At 15.3% G+C, this 18,452-nt stretch overlaps 3 protein-coding genes across 3 annotated transcripts, besides 24 other annotated features; all 3 read right to left on the minus strand. All coding sequences in view use genetic code 6, as the record gives it.

Annotated features, from left to right (window-relative positions):
- The first annotated feature begins 435 nt into the window (after positions 1–435).
- Positions 436–481: a microsatellite.
- A 1,990-nt stretch (positions 482–2,471) lies between these two features.
- IMG5_053500 (hypothetical protein) lies at positions 2,472–3,227 on the minus strand (the record flags this gene model as incomplete). Its single annotated transcript, XM_004037363.1, has 2 exons — positions 2,472–3,033; positions 3,086–3,227. The coding sequence occupies 2 exons, from the start codon at positions 3,225–3,227 to the stop codon at positions 2,627–2,629; spliced, it is 549 nt and encodes a 182-aa protein (XP_004037411.1). The 3' UTR covers positions 2,472–2,626.
- A 61-nt stretch (positions 3,228–3,288) lies between these two features.
- Positions 3,289–3,321: a microsatellite.
- Positions 3,322–5,067: 1,746 nt separating this feature from the next.
- Positions 5,068–5,119: a microsatellite.
- A 1,634-nt stretch (positions 5,120–6,753) lies between these two features.
- Positions 6,754–6,787: a microsatellite.
- Positions 6,783–6,817: a microsatellite.
- Positions 6,815–6,856: a microsatellite.
- Positions 6,816–6,856: a microsatellite.
- Positions 6,857–6,874: 18 nt separating this feature from the next.
- IMG5_053510 (hypothetical protein) lies at positions 6,875–7,390 on the minus strand (the record flags this gene model as incomplete). Its single annotated transcript, XM_004037364.1, has 1 exon — positions 6,875–7,390. The coding sequence occupies one exon, from the start codon at positions 7,388–7,390 to the stop codon at positions 6,875–6,877; it is 516 nt and encodes a 171-aa protein (XP_004037412.1).
- Positions 7,390–7,503: a microsatellite.
- Positions 7,392–7,508: a microsatellite.
- A 3,709-nt stretch (positions 7,509–11,217) lies between these two features.
- Positions 11,218–11,260: a microsatellite.
- A 1,345-nt stretch (positions 11,261–12,605) lies between these two features.
- Positions 12,606–12,654: a microsatellite.
- A 374-nt stretch (positions 12,655–13,028) lies between these two features.
- Positions 13,029–13,096: a microsatellite.
- Positions 13,049–13,092: a microsatellite.
- A 1,261-nt stretch (positions 13,097–14,357) lies between the features above and the next one.
- Positions 14,358–15,800, minus strand: IMG5_053520 (protein kinase domain protein; the record flags this gene model as incomplete). The annotated part of the gene is made up of 4 exons (XM_004037365.1): positions 14,358–14,790; positions 14,836–15,308; positions 15,352–15,431; positions 15,518–15,800. The coding sequence occupies 4 exons, from the start codon at positions 15,798–15,800 to the stop codon at positions 14,358–14,360; spliced, it is 1,269 nt and encodes a 422-aa protein (XP_004037413.1).
- Positions 15,458–15,487: a microsatellite.
- Positions 15,801–17,555: 1,755 nt separating the features above from the next.
- Positions 17,556–17,607: a microsatellite.
- Positions 17,561–17,605: a microsatellite.
- Positions 17,593–17,626: a microsatellite.
- Positions 17,608–17,649: a microsatellite.
- Positions 17,646–17,724: a microsatellite.
- An 8-nt stretch (positions 17,725–17,732) lies between these two features.
- Positions 17,733–17,871: a microsatellite.
- Positions 17,749–17,811: a microsatellite.
- Positions 17,758–17,874: a microsatellite.
- Positions 17,802–17,871: a microsatellite.
- A 514-nt stretch (positions 17,875–18,388) lies between the features above and the next one.
- Positions 18,389–18,443: a microsatellite.
- Positions 18,444–18,452: the final 9 nt, after the last annotated feature.

Below are 18,452 nucleotides of genomic sequence, written 5' to 3' on the forward strand. Positions count from 1 at the left end.
AACTATTAAAACATAAAATTTTTTTTTAATCAGTAAATTTATTATCTTTTAATTCCATATCTTATAAAAAAAATATTTAATTATCGTTAATAATTGGATTATTACTAAAATCTCCTTTAGATAAACTACCTTTTATTTCTGTAAATCCACATTCATTTTAATAAATTTTTATTATAAAGCAATTATTTTATTAAACAAGCAAAATTTCATCACTATTAATTTAACAAGCAGCACTTAAATTACCAATTTAAATATTTATTTTATTTTTAATATTTATTTTTTCCCATATATTTTTATAAATATTATATCTTTCTATTGTATTCACAAAAATTAGTAAATCTTATTTTCCTCCAAATTTATATATATATTTATTATGGAAACTAGTTAAAGAACAACCGAAACATTTTTCGTTTAAACTAGCTATTATTTCCCATTTATCTAAGATAATATTATATCTAAATAAATATCTACATTTAAATAATAAAAATAAAAATACCTTTCACATTTGTCAAAAGATAGACTTTTTATATTATTTTGACCTCCTGCTACATAAATAAATCCTTAAAAATAAACAATACCATGATTAGAACGAGAAAAATTCATTTAACAAATCGGTTCTAATGTATAATTATTATATCGTATATTTAATTTAAAGCATTTATTTAAAATATTAAAGCCTTATGCACCTCCAGTTAAAAAAACTTATCTTTTTTTGTTTTGTTTTTTTCAAATATTTTTTTTAATTTTTTACAAATCTGGAGTTACTACACTTCGATGATATAAAGATATTTTGATATCAATAGAAAGCTGTTTTTGTTATATTTTTTAATCTATATTTCCGTTTGATTCAGATATTTAATTTAAGTCAAAATAATTCATTATATTTGTATTTTGTTGAAAATAAACTATATATTTCATTGTATCATTTTCAAAATAATTGGGCATTTCTACAAACACTTCTTTCTTTTGTTATGTTGAATTAAGACAGTTGTTATTTCGATCTTTTAATTAAAATAAAAGATATTTTTAATTTTTTATATAAAGTTTCTTTGATTTAAAATAATTATATAGCTTACTTAATATTTTAATCTTTTGTAATTGTTTATTTTGTTTAAAACTTTATTATAATTATTTATTTAAAGATGAACTTTATCTTTAATTACTTAAAGATCTAAACATAAATTAATTTTGGTTTTCATTTTCAAATATTTTTTTTCTTACACTTTAAGGACTTCCTTAATATTAATATTTATTAAAAGAATTTTCGAAACTTTAAACTTAGAGTTCTTGTTAATGAAAAGTAGTAGTTTACTCTATAAGTAAACTATTTTTAATATTTTCATTATTAATACTTTTTTAATAAAAGGAATTATTATTTTAATTTATTTTTTTAAAAAAAACTCTTTTTAACTATGCATTAGTTTGAAATGTTATTTTATTCTAGTTTATAATTTAATCTTCATTATTTATTTATTGTAATTGAGATTTAATTTAAATACAATCTTTTAATTTATTCTTAAATTAATCAAGATCTTTTTCTACAAAAAGCAAATATTCTTTACTTTTATTAATATTTTATTATATTTCTTATTAAATTCCTAAAAAACCTTAATGTAAGTGTTAATTTTTTAATATCTTTATTTATTGTTATAATATATATGTATATATTTATATATATTTCTCTTACTATTATTATTGCATCAATAAATTCTTCTGAATACAATTTTTTTTAAATTATATCTATTTACTCTATATTATAATTTACTTTTTCAATATTTGATTATAAATTTACAAAATAATTCATTTTTTCATTTTCATATTTTAGTTTATTTTCCTCTATTAAATTATTAATTTATTGAAAATAATCATCTATTATTTAAATTATGTTTTCTTTGCTTTTTTATACATCAAATACACACTCTTCAAATTATTAATTTTAATCTTCAATTTCTTTTATTTTTAAATATTACTAATTAAATTAATAAGATTATTCATTAAGTATTTAATAAGTATACTTCATTAAATTTGATAAACTTTTTATATTACTCTATGTATTTTAATTTAAATGCATATAATCGTGTATACTTTAACATTCTAAGCAAAGAGCCTAATAACAATTTTAGGAAATACAAATTTTAGTTATAAGAAAATTAGTATGAAGTTTACAGTCTTTTTTTATTTACTTGAAATATTTTAATATATATAAATTTTTAAAAATACATTGTTATTTTTATAACAACTCATTAAGGTTTTATTTTATTATCAATTTTTTATATTGGAGATTTTAACGTTTATATATATAAAAAAAAAACTTATAAAAAAACAATAAATATTAATAGTAATTTGTATTAATTAATTTTTAATATCGAAACTGACATAAATAACTTTAATAAGGATATTTAATAAAGATTTTAAAAATAATAAATAAAAGACTCCACAAGTAATATTTAAACTTTTATATAATTAAAATTGATAGAAAAAACTACCTTTTTATTTTATTCCAAATACAACCAAAAATAGATTTTAAATGAACATATACAGACATATTTTAATAAATCAAATATAAAATAAAAAGGCAATAACATAAAATGAAGATTAAAAAAAATTCAAAATCTCATTTAGAAAGTCAAAAATTATTTTTGATGTAAAAATTGTGATAAAAGTGTTAAACCTCCAGTAATTCCAATACCAAGGGAACTTCCTCTAATAAAAGAAGAACCACCACTACCTGTGGTAAATAAAGTTCCTGTAGCAGCTCCAATTAACATATTTTTATACATATCATCAAGAAAATCTAATTCATCTTCAAATAAAAAGTTAACAATATTACCAATACTATAATATAAAAGACCTTATTTTTTAATAGAATTTTTTATTAAAAATATTAAATACCTGCACCAGCTGCTTTTTATCCAAAATTAGATTAATTTTTTCCTAATGAATTAAAAAAATTATTCAATAAAAGTTTTTTTGGAAGTTTATAATTTTCAGGCAAACCTTCAGCTACACCTTTTGTTAAGCCAAAGATACTTGCTTTTTATTTTTATTTATAATTACATTATAAAAAAATAATATTTTTTAATACCTAATATATATGAAACACCACATGTAAAAGCAAGATCTCCACCAAACGAACTACCTGAATAAACTTATGATGGATCTTTAAGATCTTAATGTTTTTTTCTTTTAACTGTTCCTTCTAATATGAATGAATCGTCGTCAGGCATTTTTATTAAGATATTTTTTATTTTTTTGTTTTTAGAAATTTCTATTATTTTTTAATTTTATTATATTATTTTATATATATATTAATTTGTATATTTAGTTTTATATTTTTTATACATTTTTTATTAATTTCAATATATATTGCTTTTATTATTTTTGTATAATATAATGTAAAGAAAAAATTATATATTTAGTTTAAAATTTTGATAATTTTTTTATTTTTATGATATATTCAAATTATATTTTTAATTAATTAATCTTTTAATATAAGTTGTTAAAATTTTAGAATAATAAATTAATATTATTATATATAAAAAGAATAAAATATAAGAATAATTATAAAAAATCAAATTCTTATTAACAAATCATTTACATTAATAATATATTGAAACCTATTTTTTTTAATCTTGCTTTATATGATACCATTTTTATATTTTAGATACTGCTTTTATTTCAAAGTCTTCCTTTATTAAAATAAAAAATAAATTACAAAATATATTAAAAAAAATATTTTATAAATTTTATTATTAAAATTACATCTTTATTATTTTAACTAGAATTCGTATTAATATTTTGATATTCAATTTTATTATTTATATTAGTGTCTAATCCTATATTAGAATTATTTTTTACTTCTATTATTGACTATTATGTATTTAACTATGTATCATTTTCTTAAAAATAGTTTAATTAATATACTGTAGAAGGCCTTTAATGTGGATTTAAAGATGTTTATTTTTTAATATTTTCCCAAAAGTTTTTGGGGTTGTTTTTATATATGCAATTAGTATATGAGTTTTTAAGATTATCATTCACTATTCTTTAAGTTGAATTATCGACATAGCTTGTTCTATAATTTTCTATAAATTAAGTTAGTGCCATTTGTTTGGAATATCCTTAATTTTCCTTTTTTTGAACTGCTTTTATCTCTATTACAACCTGAACAAATATTTCCCATTTTTGTTTATATGTTTGTTATTTTTAATTTTTATTGTTTTTTTTTTTTTTGTAAAAAAATATTTATTTATTAATTATAAATGTAAAAAAAAAAAATTGTATTTTATTAAATCAAAATTCAAAAAATTTTATGTAGATTTTATTTTAATGTTTATATATTTCCTTAAAGTAAATTGTTTTCATTATTTAATGTTTTCAATTTCCTATCATTCTAAAATTTAAATGGAGATGAATCATAACTATTTTTTTAATAATTTAAACTCTAAAAATCATTATTATTATTTAAAGAATAATAATTGTTTAATGTCTTTTATTATTTCTAACTTCTAAAATTATAACTTTCAAATTTTTACTAATAAATTTAATCTAAATTGTCATATTATTATATATTATTTATTTGTGAAAAAAATTAAGGACTATTATTCGAAAAATAATTATTTTTAACTCTACCCAAATTATAAATGGTATTTTTTTTTTCCTCTGATATCATTTAATTATACAAAGAAAGAATTCTATTATATTTATTTTATAAAATATCGTTATTATTTTAAATATATAAATTTTATTTTTATAAGAGTTAATTTTCTTATTTCAATTTCTAAATAGTAAATAAATTATATTCATTATTTTTTTACAAATTCTCTGTCTAAAAATTATTTTCCTTTTAAATAAAACTCTTTTATAAAATATCTTCTGCTTGTTTTTCGAATTTTTATATTATTAAATGAGCTTACATTAATTCATTTTTTAATTAACTGATTTCTAAATTTTAACTTTATATTAATTTTTCGTTTTTTAATATTACGGTTCTCATTTCTTAAATTATATTAAGATAGTTTTCATCAATAATCGTATTATATTGATTTTTTTACGATTTATTAGAGGTTTCATATTAATAATGATTTTCTTATTAATAATGATTTTCTTTTATAATAATATTATTGTTTTTTTTTTGTATTTTTCCAACTTCCCTTAATTAATTTTCTAATTAATTATCTTCTTTTTCAGTTTTTAAAATACTATTTGAATGATTTTAATTATTTTTGCTTTATTCTTTTTTAAAATTTACTAGACTGCTAAAATCTTGATCATATTCTTGTTCTTCTTATTCATAAAAATTATTATCTTTTAAAGTTTATATTTGGCTTTCTATTTGTTCCAAAAGAAGATTAGTTTCATAAATTTTATTTTCGTTTTATTCTAATGAATTTTACATATCTTAAAAGTTAATTTATTAATTTTTTATCATTTTTTTTTTTATAGTTAAACAAAATATATTTTTATTTTATAAATAAAATATTTTATAAGTACTAAACATAAATATTACATATATATAACAATTTATAATTAATTAATATGGTTTAAAAAATAAAATCTTTATATATTTTTATTTTATTTTATGTTTAAATCCTAAAACTAATTTTTATCTTCATTTTTTAATAATATGTTTTCACTTATATAAATAGTATCTCTTTTATTATTAAATTGTCATTATTTGTGTTTTAGTTAGAAGCATATTATTTTAAATATTTAAGAGCTTTTTTTTTAAAAAAAATAGGATAAAATTATTAATTAAATTAATTTAATTATTAAATTAATCTAAAGTATAGATTTAGCAAATGCATTTTTTCTGATTTTTCAATGTCTTAAATATCTTTTTATTTTTAAAAAATTTAAAACTCTTCTTAATTAATTTCATTATATTAATTTTCGAAGAAGAACAACTACTTTTTTAAGACATTTTAATAAAAATATGGAGAAAATAATAATAAATAAATGCATTATATTATTATATATACTAAATTAAATATTTTACATTATTAGCTCTTTATTAAACATTTTTAAGAAGAATTCTTTAAATATATTAGTTTTTATTATTAATATTACTTATATTTATTTATTTTTATTAAATTCTAATTTCATAATTTTTTATCTTTATTTATCAATGAATTTTTACATTGTCTTATTATTAGGTATTCTCATTTATTGTTATGAATTTATTTTTCTTTTGAAATGAAATTAATATAATTTAAACTTTTTATGATAAATTACTTATTCTTTAAATAATTCTATACTTTCATAATTTTTTGTATATCTTAAACTTATTTAAAAGAATAAATGAACTTATTATAAACATTTTCTAGCATTATTTTCTTCTTTGTATAGCAAAAATAATTTGCTTTTAAGTATATGACATTATGATTAAATATTTTTTTATTCTTAAAGTTTAACCTAATATTCTACCCAAACTTACAGTGATGCATTATCTACTAATTCTAATAAATAATTTAAAAATATAATAGAAATTCCAAACTAAGTTATGACATTTATTTTTAAAAATTTGTTATTTATTATATATTAGAAGAATTTTTTTTTCTTCTATTTATTCTTTTCTCGTATAAAGGAGAATTTTATATCTTTTAAATTAAATAAATATTATTATCATTCATTAATATATATTTAAATAGAAGTATAAAATAAATAAATGAATATTATTCAATTATTTATTTATTTAAAAAAAAAAAAAAAAAAAATGTTAGAAAATTTTATAAAATAAATATTTTATTTTATAAAAATAAAAAAAAAAGAAAAAAGAAAAGAAAAATTAAATAAAAAATTAATAAAAAAATAAATATAATAATTTTTTATTTATATAATATTTTATATTTAATAAAAAAAGCATCAGTTACATTCATTAATAATAAGAATAGGGTGATCTGTAATACGTAGATCTATAAGGATTTCCACTAACTTATCCATTATATCTACTAGAATAAACTGGGTTAAGAATTTAAGATTAAACTTAAGAAGCCCTTAAATCAACATCTTAAGGTGATCTAGTATAATATGAATATTATTTAGGGTAATAATCAATATATTCATCATAATGATCTACAGGTACATATTCAATTCTTTTTTCAACTCTTTTAACAGGTTCATAATCAGTTACATGTTTAATTTCTACAAAATCTTAATAAGTTCTTTCAATTGGACGATATTCTATTTTTGTTTCTGGAATGTAATCAATATATTTTTTTTCAACAGGCTAATATTCAGTCCATTCGTGTGGTCTTGGGGCTGTGCTTGTAATTTATTTTCTTACTCCTAAATAAGTATTTGGGATATAAGAAGAATATGCTAATGTCGAAGCTGTTGTTCTAGGATAAGAAGTGCTTGGATAAATATAAGGTTTTGATGGAGTGTACATTTTTTTTTATATTTAATTTTTTTTTTTTTTATTTTCTTGATTGATTTTTTTTTTATTTTCTTTTTTTTAGTATTTTATTATAATTTTTTTAATATATTTATTTTTTATTTTTATTTTAAATAAAAAAATTTATAGTCTGAAATCCATTACTTTGAATCTATTTAAAATTCTTTAAAAATAATAATATTAAATCTAATTAGTAAATAAAAGAAATTTTAAAAGTTATTTTAATATAAATATTAAATTTTAATATTTGAGGATAATAAATATAATTAAATTTTTATTAAATGGAATTTATATAAAAATAAAATATTATATTTTTTTCTAATATAAAATTTCTATTCTAATTTTAATTATTTATTTTTACTATATAAAAAAATAATATAAATATATATAATTCATTCTTGATTAAATCATATGTAATTTATAAACGAAAAGAATATAATTACAATTATTTAAATAATTAATTTAATATTATTAATAATAGTAATATAAAAAAGCAAATAAGAAAATTGATAAATCAAATATATATGTATATATGACTATTTTTTTTACAAAAAAATATTTAAAATCATTCAATCAATTTTTAAGCCCAATTAGAAAGTATATTTTTTTAAATCTTTTTTTCAGGAATTAAACAAAGAATTTAATTTGGAGTATCTTAAGTTTACTTTTTAGAAATAGAAGAATTATATTTATTTTAAAGGGCATTTTCTAATTAAATATTTTACATTTTGATATTTTCATTTAATTATTAAACTTTTCTTAAACTATTAGTTAATTCTTGGAAATCATTTGAAAGTATTTAATATTATTTATTAAATTCTTCATTTTCTTTTTAAAGTTTTTAAATTTCATCAATATATTCTTTATGCTAATGATTATTATCAATATCTTATTTAATATTTTAAATGAAATCTTTAATTAAATTTAATTATTATTTAATAAACTCCCTATTATAATTTTAAAAAGTTGTTCCTTTTGCAATATCTTTAATTTGATTTTAATTAAGTTGTTCGTTTTATATTTTATTTTCTTTGCTTTTAACTTTATTTTTTAATGTTTGTGAATATTATTTAAGCGAAAAGTCACTTTTCTAACTTTAATTTGCAAACTATTATAATTCGGGATGAGATGAATTTATTTTTTCCATTTCTATTTGGATTTTACTGTAGTTTAATTTAAACAGATTTTATTGTTCTATATTTTTTAAAAATTATTAGTTTTCAAACAATATTAATTATTCTTTTATTTTTGCTTTTAAATTATTTATTTGCTTTATTTATGATTCTAGATTTAGATTTTAACATATTTATGATTATTTTTTTAATATTTTTAAACAACTTTTTAAGTTATTTTAATATTTTTCCATTTATTAATTATTATTTGATTTTTTTTATATTTAAATTTTTTTTCTTCAATATAAAGAATTAATTATATTTATATTATATTATAATTTATTATAAAAATTAATGAATATATTATTTATTTTTATAAGAATTATTATTTTTAACTTAGTTATTATAAATTAATAATATAAAAATTTTTATTTAATTCATTTTTTAGGCTCTTCTTTTTGTGGAGGTTCGAAAATAGAAATATCTAATTAATCCTATCTAAGAATGCTTTTTAAGATGCTATTTATAATATTTATGATTAAAGTTAAAATAAAATTATATATAAAAGTTATTTAACTTTACATAATAATTACCTTAATCCTTTTTATTTATTATCTTTAGGAATTGAATATAAAGGTTAATTAGATTATTTATTAAAAACTCCCATATTAGGAAATAATGTAGTAGTGGCTTGTTTTACACAATCGAAGATTCTATCTGTTTCTTGCTTTGTTTATTATGAAATTTCTCTTTTTAAAAATAATTTATTAAAATATAATATTTTTAATTTTACTATCTTGTTTTTCTTAAAATTTCTTATTAATCTTTTAAATATTAAATATTTAATTAATTTTATCTTTATTTCTCCATTAATTTTTATAGTTTATATTAATCTCTTCTTCTTTTTCTTTCATAATTATCAAGCTTATCTCTTTCTTTTAATTGTCTTATTTCTTATCTGAATCTAATTCTATCTTCTTCATATCTCTTTTTTATTTAAAAATGTTTTTAAAATTTAGTTTAGTTAAAAAATAATTACTTTTTTATTTTCAATATATTATTAAATTCTATTAAATTTTTCTTATTATTCTTAAATTTTAATATTTTGTTCAGTTTTTATTTATTTTTTCTTTTCTTAAGTTAAAATTTCTTTTTCTTTTATATATTTTTTTCTTTCAATCTCTTATTTTATAAAATTTTCCTAATTTTCTATTTTATTTATAAATAACATAAAAAAAAAAAAACTCAATTTAAAAAAAAAAATACTTTTATATTATTCTTATTTTTCTACTAATTTATGCACAAAATTAGAAACATTTTCTTTTTCTTAATAAGATCTATATTCTTTTAATAATTGTAATCTTTATTTTTCTCTTTCTTATTTTTCTTTAAGTTTATATTATTTATTTTGTAAAATTTCTTTATATTTTTCTTAAGCCTACATTAATGACTATGTAATAGTTTAGGCTTACATATCACAATTTCTAATCATTTCTTCTTTATTTAACTATAATTAATGTTCTATTACCATTTTTTTTTCTTTATTTCTTTCGACTTTTAATATAATATAAATTTATTTTATTATAAAAATTACCTTATTCAAGTCTTTAATTTAATTATTCCTATTTTTCTTTTTATTATTTTTATTTAATAAAATCTAATTTATATTTAATTTGTTCTCTTTCTTATCTCTTTTTTTAATTATATCTAATTTCTTCTTCTTTTATTTTCTACATTTTAATTTCCGCTTCTTTTCTTTATTATTTCTTTAAATCCTCTTTATATTTTTATTAATTTAACGATTATTAAAGTAATCTTGCTTCCTTATCTTTAATTTTTTGAATTTTTAATAGTCTTTAAACATCTTCTTCATATATTATTTATGCTTCTTTTTATTTTTATTCTTTAAACCTATTATATTTATCGATTTCTGCCATTAATTAATATTCTATTTAGGTTCCTTCTGTTTCATCTAAACCTAAAACTTCTTCACCATTTTAAGTACTTGGAGCTTAATGAGTTTTTTTTAAATAAGAAACTGTTTTATTAAATAATCCATTAAGTTATTTCGATGATCTTTTTATTTTCATTATATAATTATTATTGATATTAATTTTTAAAAATTTACAATTTTTGATCACTTATGCTTTTAGAAAAAGTCTAAGTTGGCTATAAACAAATAGATTTTTATGGTCCATCTTTATTAAATCCATCAGATACTGAATTGCTTAAATTTCTTTACCTTTATAATTTCATAATTTGTAAACGTTTTACAATTACATCTTTTATATCCTCTTTTTTTGTTTAAAAAAATATATATTATTTTTATTATTAAAATACATTCTAAACGTTCTAAATAATGGTTATAACGTAGTTTTTATATATCTGGACTGCAATTATCTTTACAAAAATCCTCTTATGTTCTTTAATTTTTTTATTATTATTTATTTTATTTTTTTATATACTTTAATTCAAATTAACTTGGCTCTATTCCTAATTCTAATAATGCTTCCTTTGTACGTGGAGATTCAGGACGAATACTTAATGCTTTTAATTTACTTCCTTATAAAACAGGAAGAAAAAAAGTGGATCTTTTTTAATTTAAACGGGTAGTTCCTTATTATTATTATTATTATGGTTAGTTTTACATTTCTATAAAACCTAAAATTTAGTTGTTTTTTATTTTAAGAAAATGGTTATTTTAATAATATTTATTATTTTTTTATTTTAATTTAATTATTTTTCTTATTTTTAAATAAGTTATAATTATTTTATTTGAAGGTTCAAAAAAATATAATTATTTTTTATTATTTGATATAAAAAAAATTAAGAAAATATTAATGTATTGGTAATATGTTTATTAAAAAAAAAAATGTAGATAAAATGTTATTTTGAAAACTATTTTTTTTTTCTCAATAAAAAACTAAATTAATTAAAATGAATAAATATTGTTGATTCGGATAAAAAAGTTATTTGAGTTTATTTTATATATAATCAAATAATTTAATATATTCTTTTTAATTATTTTTATACATAAAATCTAAATAAAATAAGAATAAAAATTAATAATAGTAATAAAAATATAAATACAGATACAGAGTGTATATTATCTTTATAAAAATCAAACTTAAATAAAAAAAAAATATAGAAAATTAAAAAATAAAATCAATTAATTTAATATTTATAAATTAAAAGAGTTACTTTATTTTAATTATATATAAAATAAATATGATAGTTTAAAATAATTATTAGATTTAAGAATCAAGATGCTAAAAAGCAAATGGATTAAATAAAATAATAAATATAATTTAAACCAAAAACAAAAATCATATAAAATATTTTTCATTAAATTTTTTGCAAATAAATCTTAATATATAAGAAATAGGATATGCAATAGTATAAGATTTATGACTGAAATATGTAATAGTGATTGTCAAAAGCCTTAAATTATTTTTTAAATAAGGAATAATTTATAGATTTTTTAAAAATGCTTTTTATTTAAAAAATTTGCTGATGTAAATATAAATCAAAGTGATAATAAACCTTAAAATAAATTTAGATTTTTCAAAAATAATTAAAGAGCATAAAAACTAATATATTTAATTTGATCACCAAATAAAATAAATAGTTACTGAAATTGAGAAAATCCAAGAAAGACTAATAAATGAATCCAGATAATTTAATAAAATATGAAAATATACTTAAAATGTTTAATCCGAGAAATATAAATAAATATAAAGGCATTTAAGTGATATAAATTATAAAATATATTACATAATTGAAATAGTAAAAAATTAAATTTGATTTTGAAAGTTTTTGATATTAATGGAATCATAAAATAATTAAGATTTTGAGATAATTAAGATGAATTTCCTACTCAAAATAAAAAAATATATCCTATTAACAGTTTATCTTTTAAACTTTATAGATTAAAAAGTTTTTTTTTTTATTTTATTCTATTATTTTTTAAACAAAAAAATTAAAAAATAAGAGAGAAAATAATAACTAATTAAATAAAACTATTATAATTGTTGATAATTTAGTTTGTTCTTATAATTCTATAATTTTTTAAGATGATAAATTATTTATAATAATTTAAATTTTCATTAATTTAAAAGAAATTTTCTATAATTAAAAAGAAATTTTAATTTACAAATATAATAATAATAAATAAATTAAAGTAAGTTTTATTTTTTTTCAAAAAATAAATTATTATTTTTTTAAAGGTAAAATGAATCTAGTTTTGCTAAATAAAAATGATTATATAATTAAATTTTAAAATTATATTTTTTATTGAAGTTCTTCCATTCCCCTTAAAATTTAAGATTTTGAAAAATAATCTTTACCGGAAGCTTTTCGTAAATTTAGAAAATACATATTTTAAAATATTTCTTTTACAACATTTTTAAAAATAAATTTTAATTGTTTTTTAAACATAAAATATTTTATTTTTATTTTATCGTTAAATAATTATTGTAAATTACTCCACTTAATTTTTCTTAAGTATATATAAGAGTTAAAAATATAAATTATTCAAATAAAAATATATTAATTAAATTAATAAAATATATTAAATAATTAATATATTTATATAAAAGCATTAATTAAGAAATATTAATTTTTACTAAAAGAATGTTTAAAATAAAATTAAAATAATTTATATTTTTGCAAATTAAGTAAATTATATTAATCATTAAATAAAAAATAAATTTTTAATTATTTAACAAAATATAAAAAAGCATTATTTTTTTTTTTAAAAGCTAAACTATTTATACATTAAACGTAAAAATAAGCAAATGAAAATAAACCTCACTTCAATCACAAAAATCCAGAACAATCAAATATTAACACAAAAAATAAATAAATTAAAAACAGAAGAAAAGATTGTATAACTTAAATAATAAAATATAAAAAACGAAATAAAGTATTTATCAAATCAACTAAGAAAAAATCAAAAACAAATTCTAAAATAAGCAACTTCTTCATCTTCAAATAGTTCTCTTTATTAATCATAATCATCAAAATCAAGTAACTATATATCCGAAAGGAAAAAAGAAACTAAAAGCTATGAAGATTTAAACATATTAATAGAATAATTAATACCAGAAATAAAGAAAGTGAAAAAACTTGATTAAATATTTTCGCTTAATTTCGGAACAATAACTCATTTTTAAAAAGTTATTTAATAAAATCGTTTTTTGGATGCATTAAAAGGAATTCTAAAAGTATTTTATAAATACATATAATAAACAAAAGAAACATATCCTTTTAATTCCTAAAAACTATAAATAAATAAAAAAGAAAATCTAATATATAATAAGCAAATGATTTAAAATAATAAAACTAATTGATTAACTAAGAAGAGTTTTCAGAAATAAATATATTCAGAGATTTATAATCACCTGAAAAAAATAATTTTCGAAAAAAAAATACACCTAAAGAAAGCCCAAAAAGAGCTCAAACTTAAAAAAATTAAAAAAACAAACATAATTTTAGTAATTCAGAAAGTTATAATTGTAGTTTAATAAGTCATCCTTAAAATAATATAGAAAACACCGCAAAAAAAAATCGTTAAAATTCTAAAATTGATTATAAGAATATAATTTATAAATATTGAAATAAAATTAAAAGAAATAAAATATTAATATGTTTATTTATATATTATTCATTAAACATTTTTACATTACTCTTTATATTAAGATTCTTATTTATTATAATTATTATAAATGAAACTTAATTCTTTATTTTTTAGCTCATTAAAATCATTAATTCCTAAATAAACTTGATTTGGAGACTTTTCAACTGATTATTAAAAATTAAAAGTTATATTTTCCATTTCTTTCACTTCATCATTTTAGATTTTATTTTATTTATTCTTAATTTTGTTTGCATTTATTAAAATTTCTAAAAGATACTGAATTTTCATTTGATCTTTCTTTTATAATATTTGGAATTCTTACAGGTCCTATAAACATTGATACTTATTTGCTTCTTATATTTTCTTCGTTTTTTTATATATTTTCTATTTCATAGAAATCTTTTTATGCTAAATCAAAAGAAGGTGCTTTTTTAAATTAGTTCTATTTAAAATATATATTTTCTAATGCTTATTAAGGTGTAATTCTTTACATAGGCTCTTTTTAAAGAATTTACTTAAGTAAATTTTTGGCTGGCAAAGAAATATTTTCATAAATTTTTCGTGTAAAATCAATATTTGCCTCCTTATTTTTTTTTAAAACATCATTAAATTTATTTCCTGGAAAAACAGTTTCACCGACAAGTCTTTTTTTAATTTTTTTTTAAAATAATACTTTTTTATAAATTTACAATATATGAAATATAACTCCTACAGAAAACATATCACATATAGTTGAATATCCTAAAGATTTATCATTTAAATTCGCTATTTCAGGAGCTACAAAACCTGGAGTACCACATTTAGGAAAAATATAAGGATTTTCATCTTAAAAAGTCGCTAAACCAAAATCAACTATTTTAAGATTTGTTTTATCACCTTTTTTTTACAAAAGAATATTTTCAGGTTTCAAATCGCGATGCATTATTCCTTTCTAAGAACAACTTTATACACCACTAATTAATTATTTCATTAAGTCTTATATTTCTGCATCTTTGAAAGGAGTATAGGCATGATTATTTATTTCATCTAATAAAGAAATGCCTTAAACTATTTCCATTACTAAATAAATTGTATTTGCCCCTTCAAATATTTCATAGAATTTAATTATATTTTCATGTTAACGTAAACTTCGCATAATCTTAAGTTCATTATAAAGTGATAACTACAATTTAGTTTTTATTTATTAATTTTTTTTTATTTTTTACAATTCCATTTTCAATATTTTATAATTTATATTTTTCAAAACATTTAACTGCAAATATTTCACCTGTTGTTTTTTTTTAAGCTGAATATACCTAAAATATAAATAAAAAATAAATAATTATTAAATAAATAATTATTTCTATTTATATTCCTTTTAAATAAAAATACTCTTTATTTTAATTACTCGTGCATAATTTCCTTTTCCTATCTCAGATAAAACTTCATATTCATCTTAAAATCTTGCCTAAAATATTTTCTGAGCAAAAATTTCTTTAAGTTTAATCAAAACAATTTCTTCAGCTAAAAAAATATATTCTTTATTCTTTTTATCATTTAAGCTAAATCCTTTTAATTAATAATTAATTTTACCTTTATCATAAATCCATGTAACTTTTTTGTTTGGCAACAATTCAATTACTTAATCAGGAATATTTTATAAGGTTTATTTCATATAATAAGAAAATCATTTAATAAATATACATATTTTGTTTAGTTGAAAAGTAGTTTATTCTTTTTTATTAATTTTAATTCAAATTGGCATTAAGAGTAGTCTAATTAATTATTAAAAATATATTATTCTATTGATTATGTAGATGTAATTTATATTTATCTATCTATTTCCTATATTATGTATTGTTTTTTATTAATATTTGAATGTCTTTAAAATTTCAATTTTTATATTTTTTTTTAAGTATTTTTCTTATAAATATTTATATTTTTTTTATTGATTGCTTTTATTCTTTATAGTAATATATTTTTATATATTACTTTTATAATTATTGTTTAAGTAATTTTTATTTATACATTTAAATATAACTTTTTAAAATCTAAAATCTTCTGTTAAAAATATATTATAATATTCTTTCATAATTTTTTTAATATAAATGAGATAAAGTATTATTTAAAATTTTATACTTTTTTAAACTTAAAATGAATAACAAATTTATTTGGTTTTTCATAATTTTCACATTTAATTTTAATATATAAATTTACATTTATTTAATAAAACTTGGTTAAATTATAGCAAAATAAATATATTAAATATTTAATATAGTCTTTTATAAAAAATTAATGAAGCAAGTAATATTTATTTTTTTAGAAAAAAAATCAAACTTAATTACTTTCAAAGCTTATTTAAAATATTAATTTAACATATTTTACTATAAATAATGTTAATATAACACTTTCATTCACTAATCTTATTAATTTACTTTTGCATAATTTTATAGTGATAGTAACATAATTTTCTAATTTTTAAAAATATATTTAACTCTTTTTAAACTATTAAATTTGAAAACTCTTGAATATATAATAACCTATTTTTATTATAATAAGTAACATTATTTAAAAATATAATTTTTAATCTAATGACAAAATAAAAATGAAATATTTAAAATAATCTACAAAAAAATGGATAGAAGTTTATTTTTTATGTAATATAAATTATTATTTACTAGAAACCATTTTAATTACATATATAAACTAAATCAAATTATAGAAGAGGCTTAAATTAAAAGAATAATTTAGTATTTATACGTTCATTTTTAACAAAATTTAAAGCAGGCTAATTCTTAATTTGTATATGGATTAAAATATTATAAATCTAATGCAAAAATTTAATGAGTTTATAAATAATAAAATTAAAAATAAATCATATATAATATTTTTTATCATCATTTATATTCATTATATAAATAATAAATAATATTTTATGTAAAAGCAAATCATTTTATTTTTTATAATTAGAAATTAAAATATATATTGATAATCAAATATAAAGAAAATAATTAAAAATTAATAAATAAATAAAAAAAATGATTTTTAATATTTTAATAGAAAAAAAAATAAAGCTAAAATTATATAATAAAATAAAATTAATAAAATGTATATCATATATGAATATATATATAATATAAAAAATTAAATAAATAAATTTATTATAATTATTATTAATTATATTATATTGTTTATTTAAAGTAATAAAAATATTAAAGACTCTAAATAATTATTAATTAATCAACTAATGGTAAAAAAATTTAAACTTTAATTTTGTCTTTTTTAAAATAAAATAAAAATTATAACTAAGAAAAAAAAGTTAAACACATGTGTAAAAATAAATAAATTAGTATTTTTTATGATTAATAAAAAAAAAATTTAAAAAAAAATCTAATATAATATATAGTTAATATATATAATCATTATAATTAAAATAAATTAAAATTTAGAAAAAATATAAAATATTTAAAAAATATAAAAAAAAATATTAATAAAAATATATAAATACTAATATAAATATATAATTAATTAAATAAAATATATTTTGATAAAATAATTATATTAATATATTATTTTTAATAAAAAAGTTAAATTAAATAGACAAATATTTATAAAGATAATAAATATAAATGTATATATATTTATATAAATTATTTTTATAAATATAAAATTATAAATATTTATATTTATATTTATATTTATTTTTATATTTATATTTTTATTTATATTTATATTTATATTTATATATAAAAAAATAGAAAATTTACCATTCATTTATTTTAAAATGTAAATTAGTCCATTCACTTATTTATTCTGATTTAACTTCTTCATAATAATTATCTAAAAGATTTCGTTTATTTGTTTCATATTTTGATTATTATAAAAAATTTATTAATGAAAAAATAAAAATTTTGGTTTATTAAAAAAAAGAAAATTTTAAGATTACTCTTTATAATGAACACTTAGAATATTTGAAAGACTAAATATCTAGAATAACTTATAATTTGATCCTCTTAAAGAAATTAGTAATTATTTTTTAAGTCATTTCAATTTTATCTAATATTATTATTCTTATTCTTAATTTGTTTAAAGATATAAAATAATTTTTAATATATCATTTAAAAATGTAAATTATTTAAATGAATAAATTATTGATCATTATGTTTAAGAATAATAGTAATATGTTGCAAAAAAGTTATTCTAATTATTTCATTCTTAATGCTAAATAATAATTATTGGCTAATGCTCTTTTTAAATTAATTTTAAAAATAATAAAGGTTGTCCTAAAAAGAAAAAAGGATTTACTTAAAATAATAAAATAAACAAA

Source organism: Ichthyophthirius multifiliis (genome assembly GCF_000220395.1).
Source record: "Ichthyophthirius multifiliis unplaced genomic scaffold scaff_1120509250174, whole genome shotgun sequence".
NCBI classification, from domain to species: Eukaryota; Ciliophora; class Oligohymenophorea; order Hymenostomatida; genus Ichthyophthirius; species Ichthyophthirius multifiliis.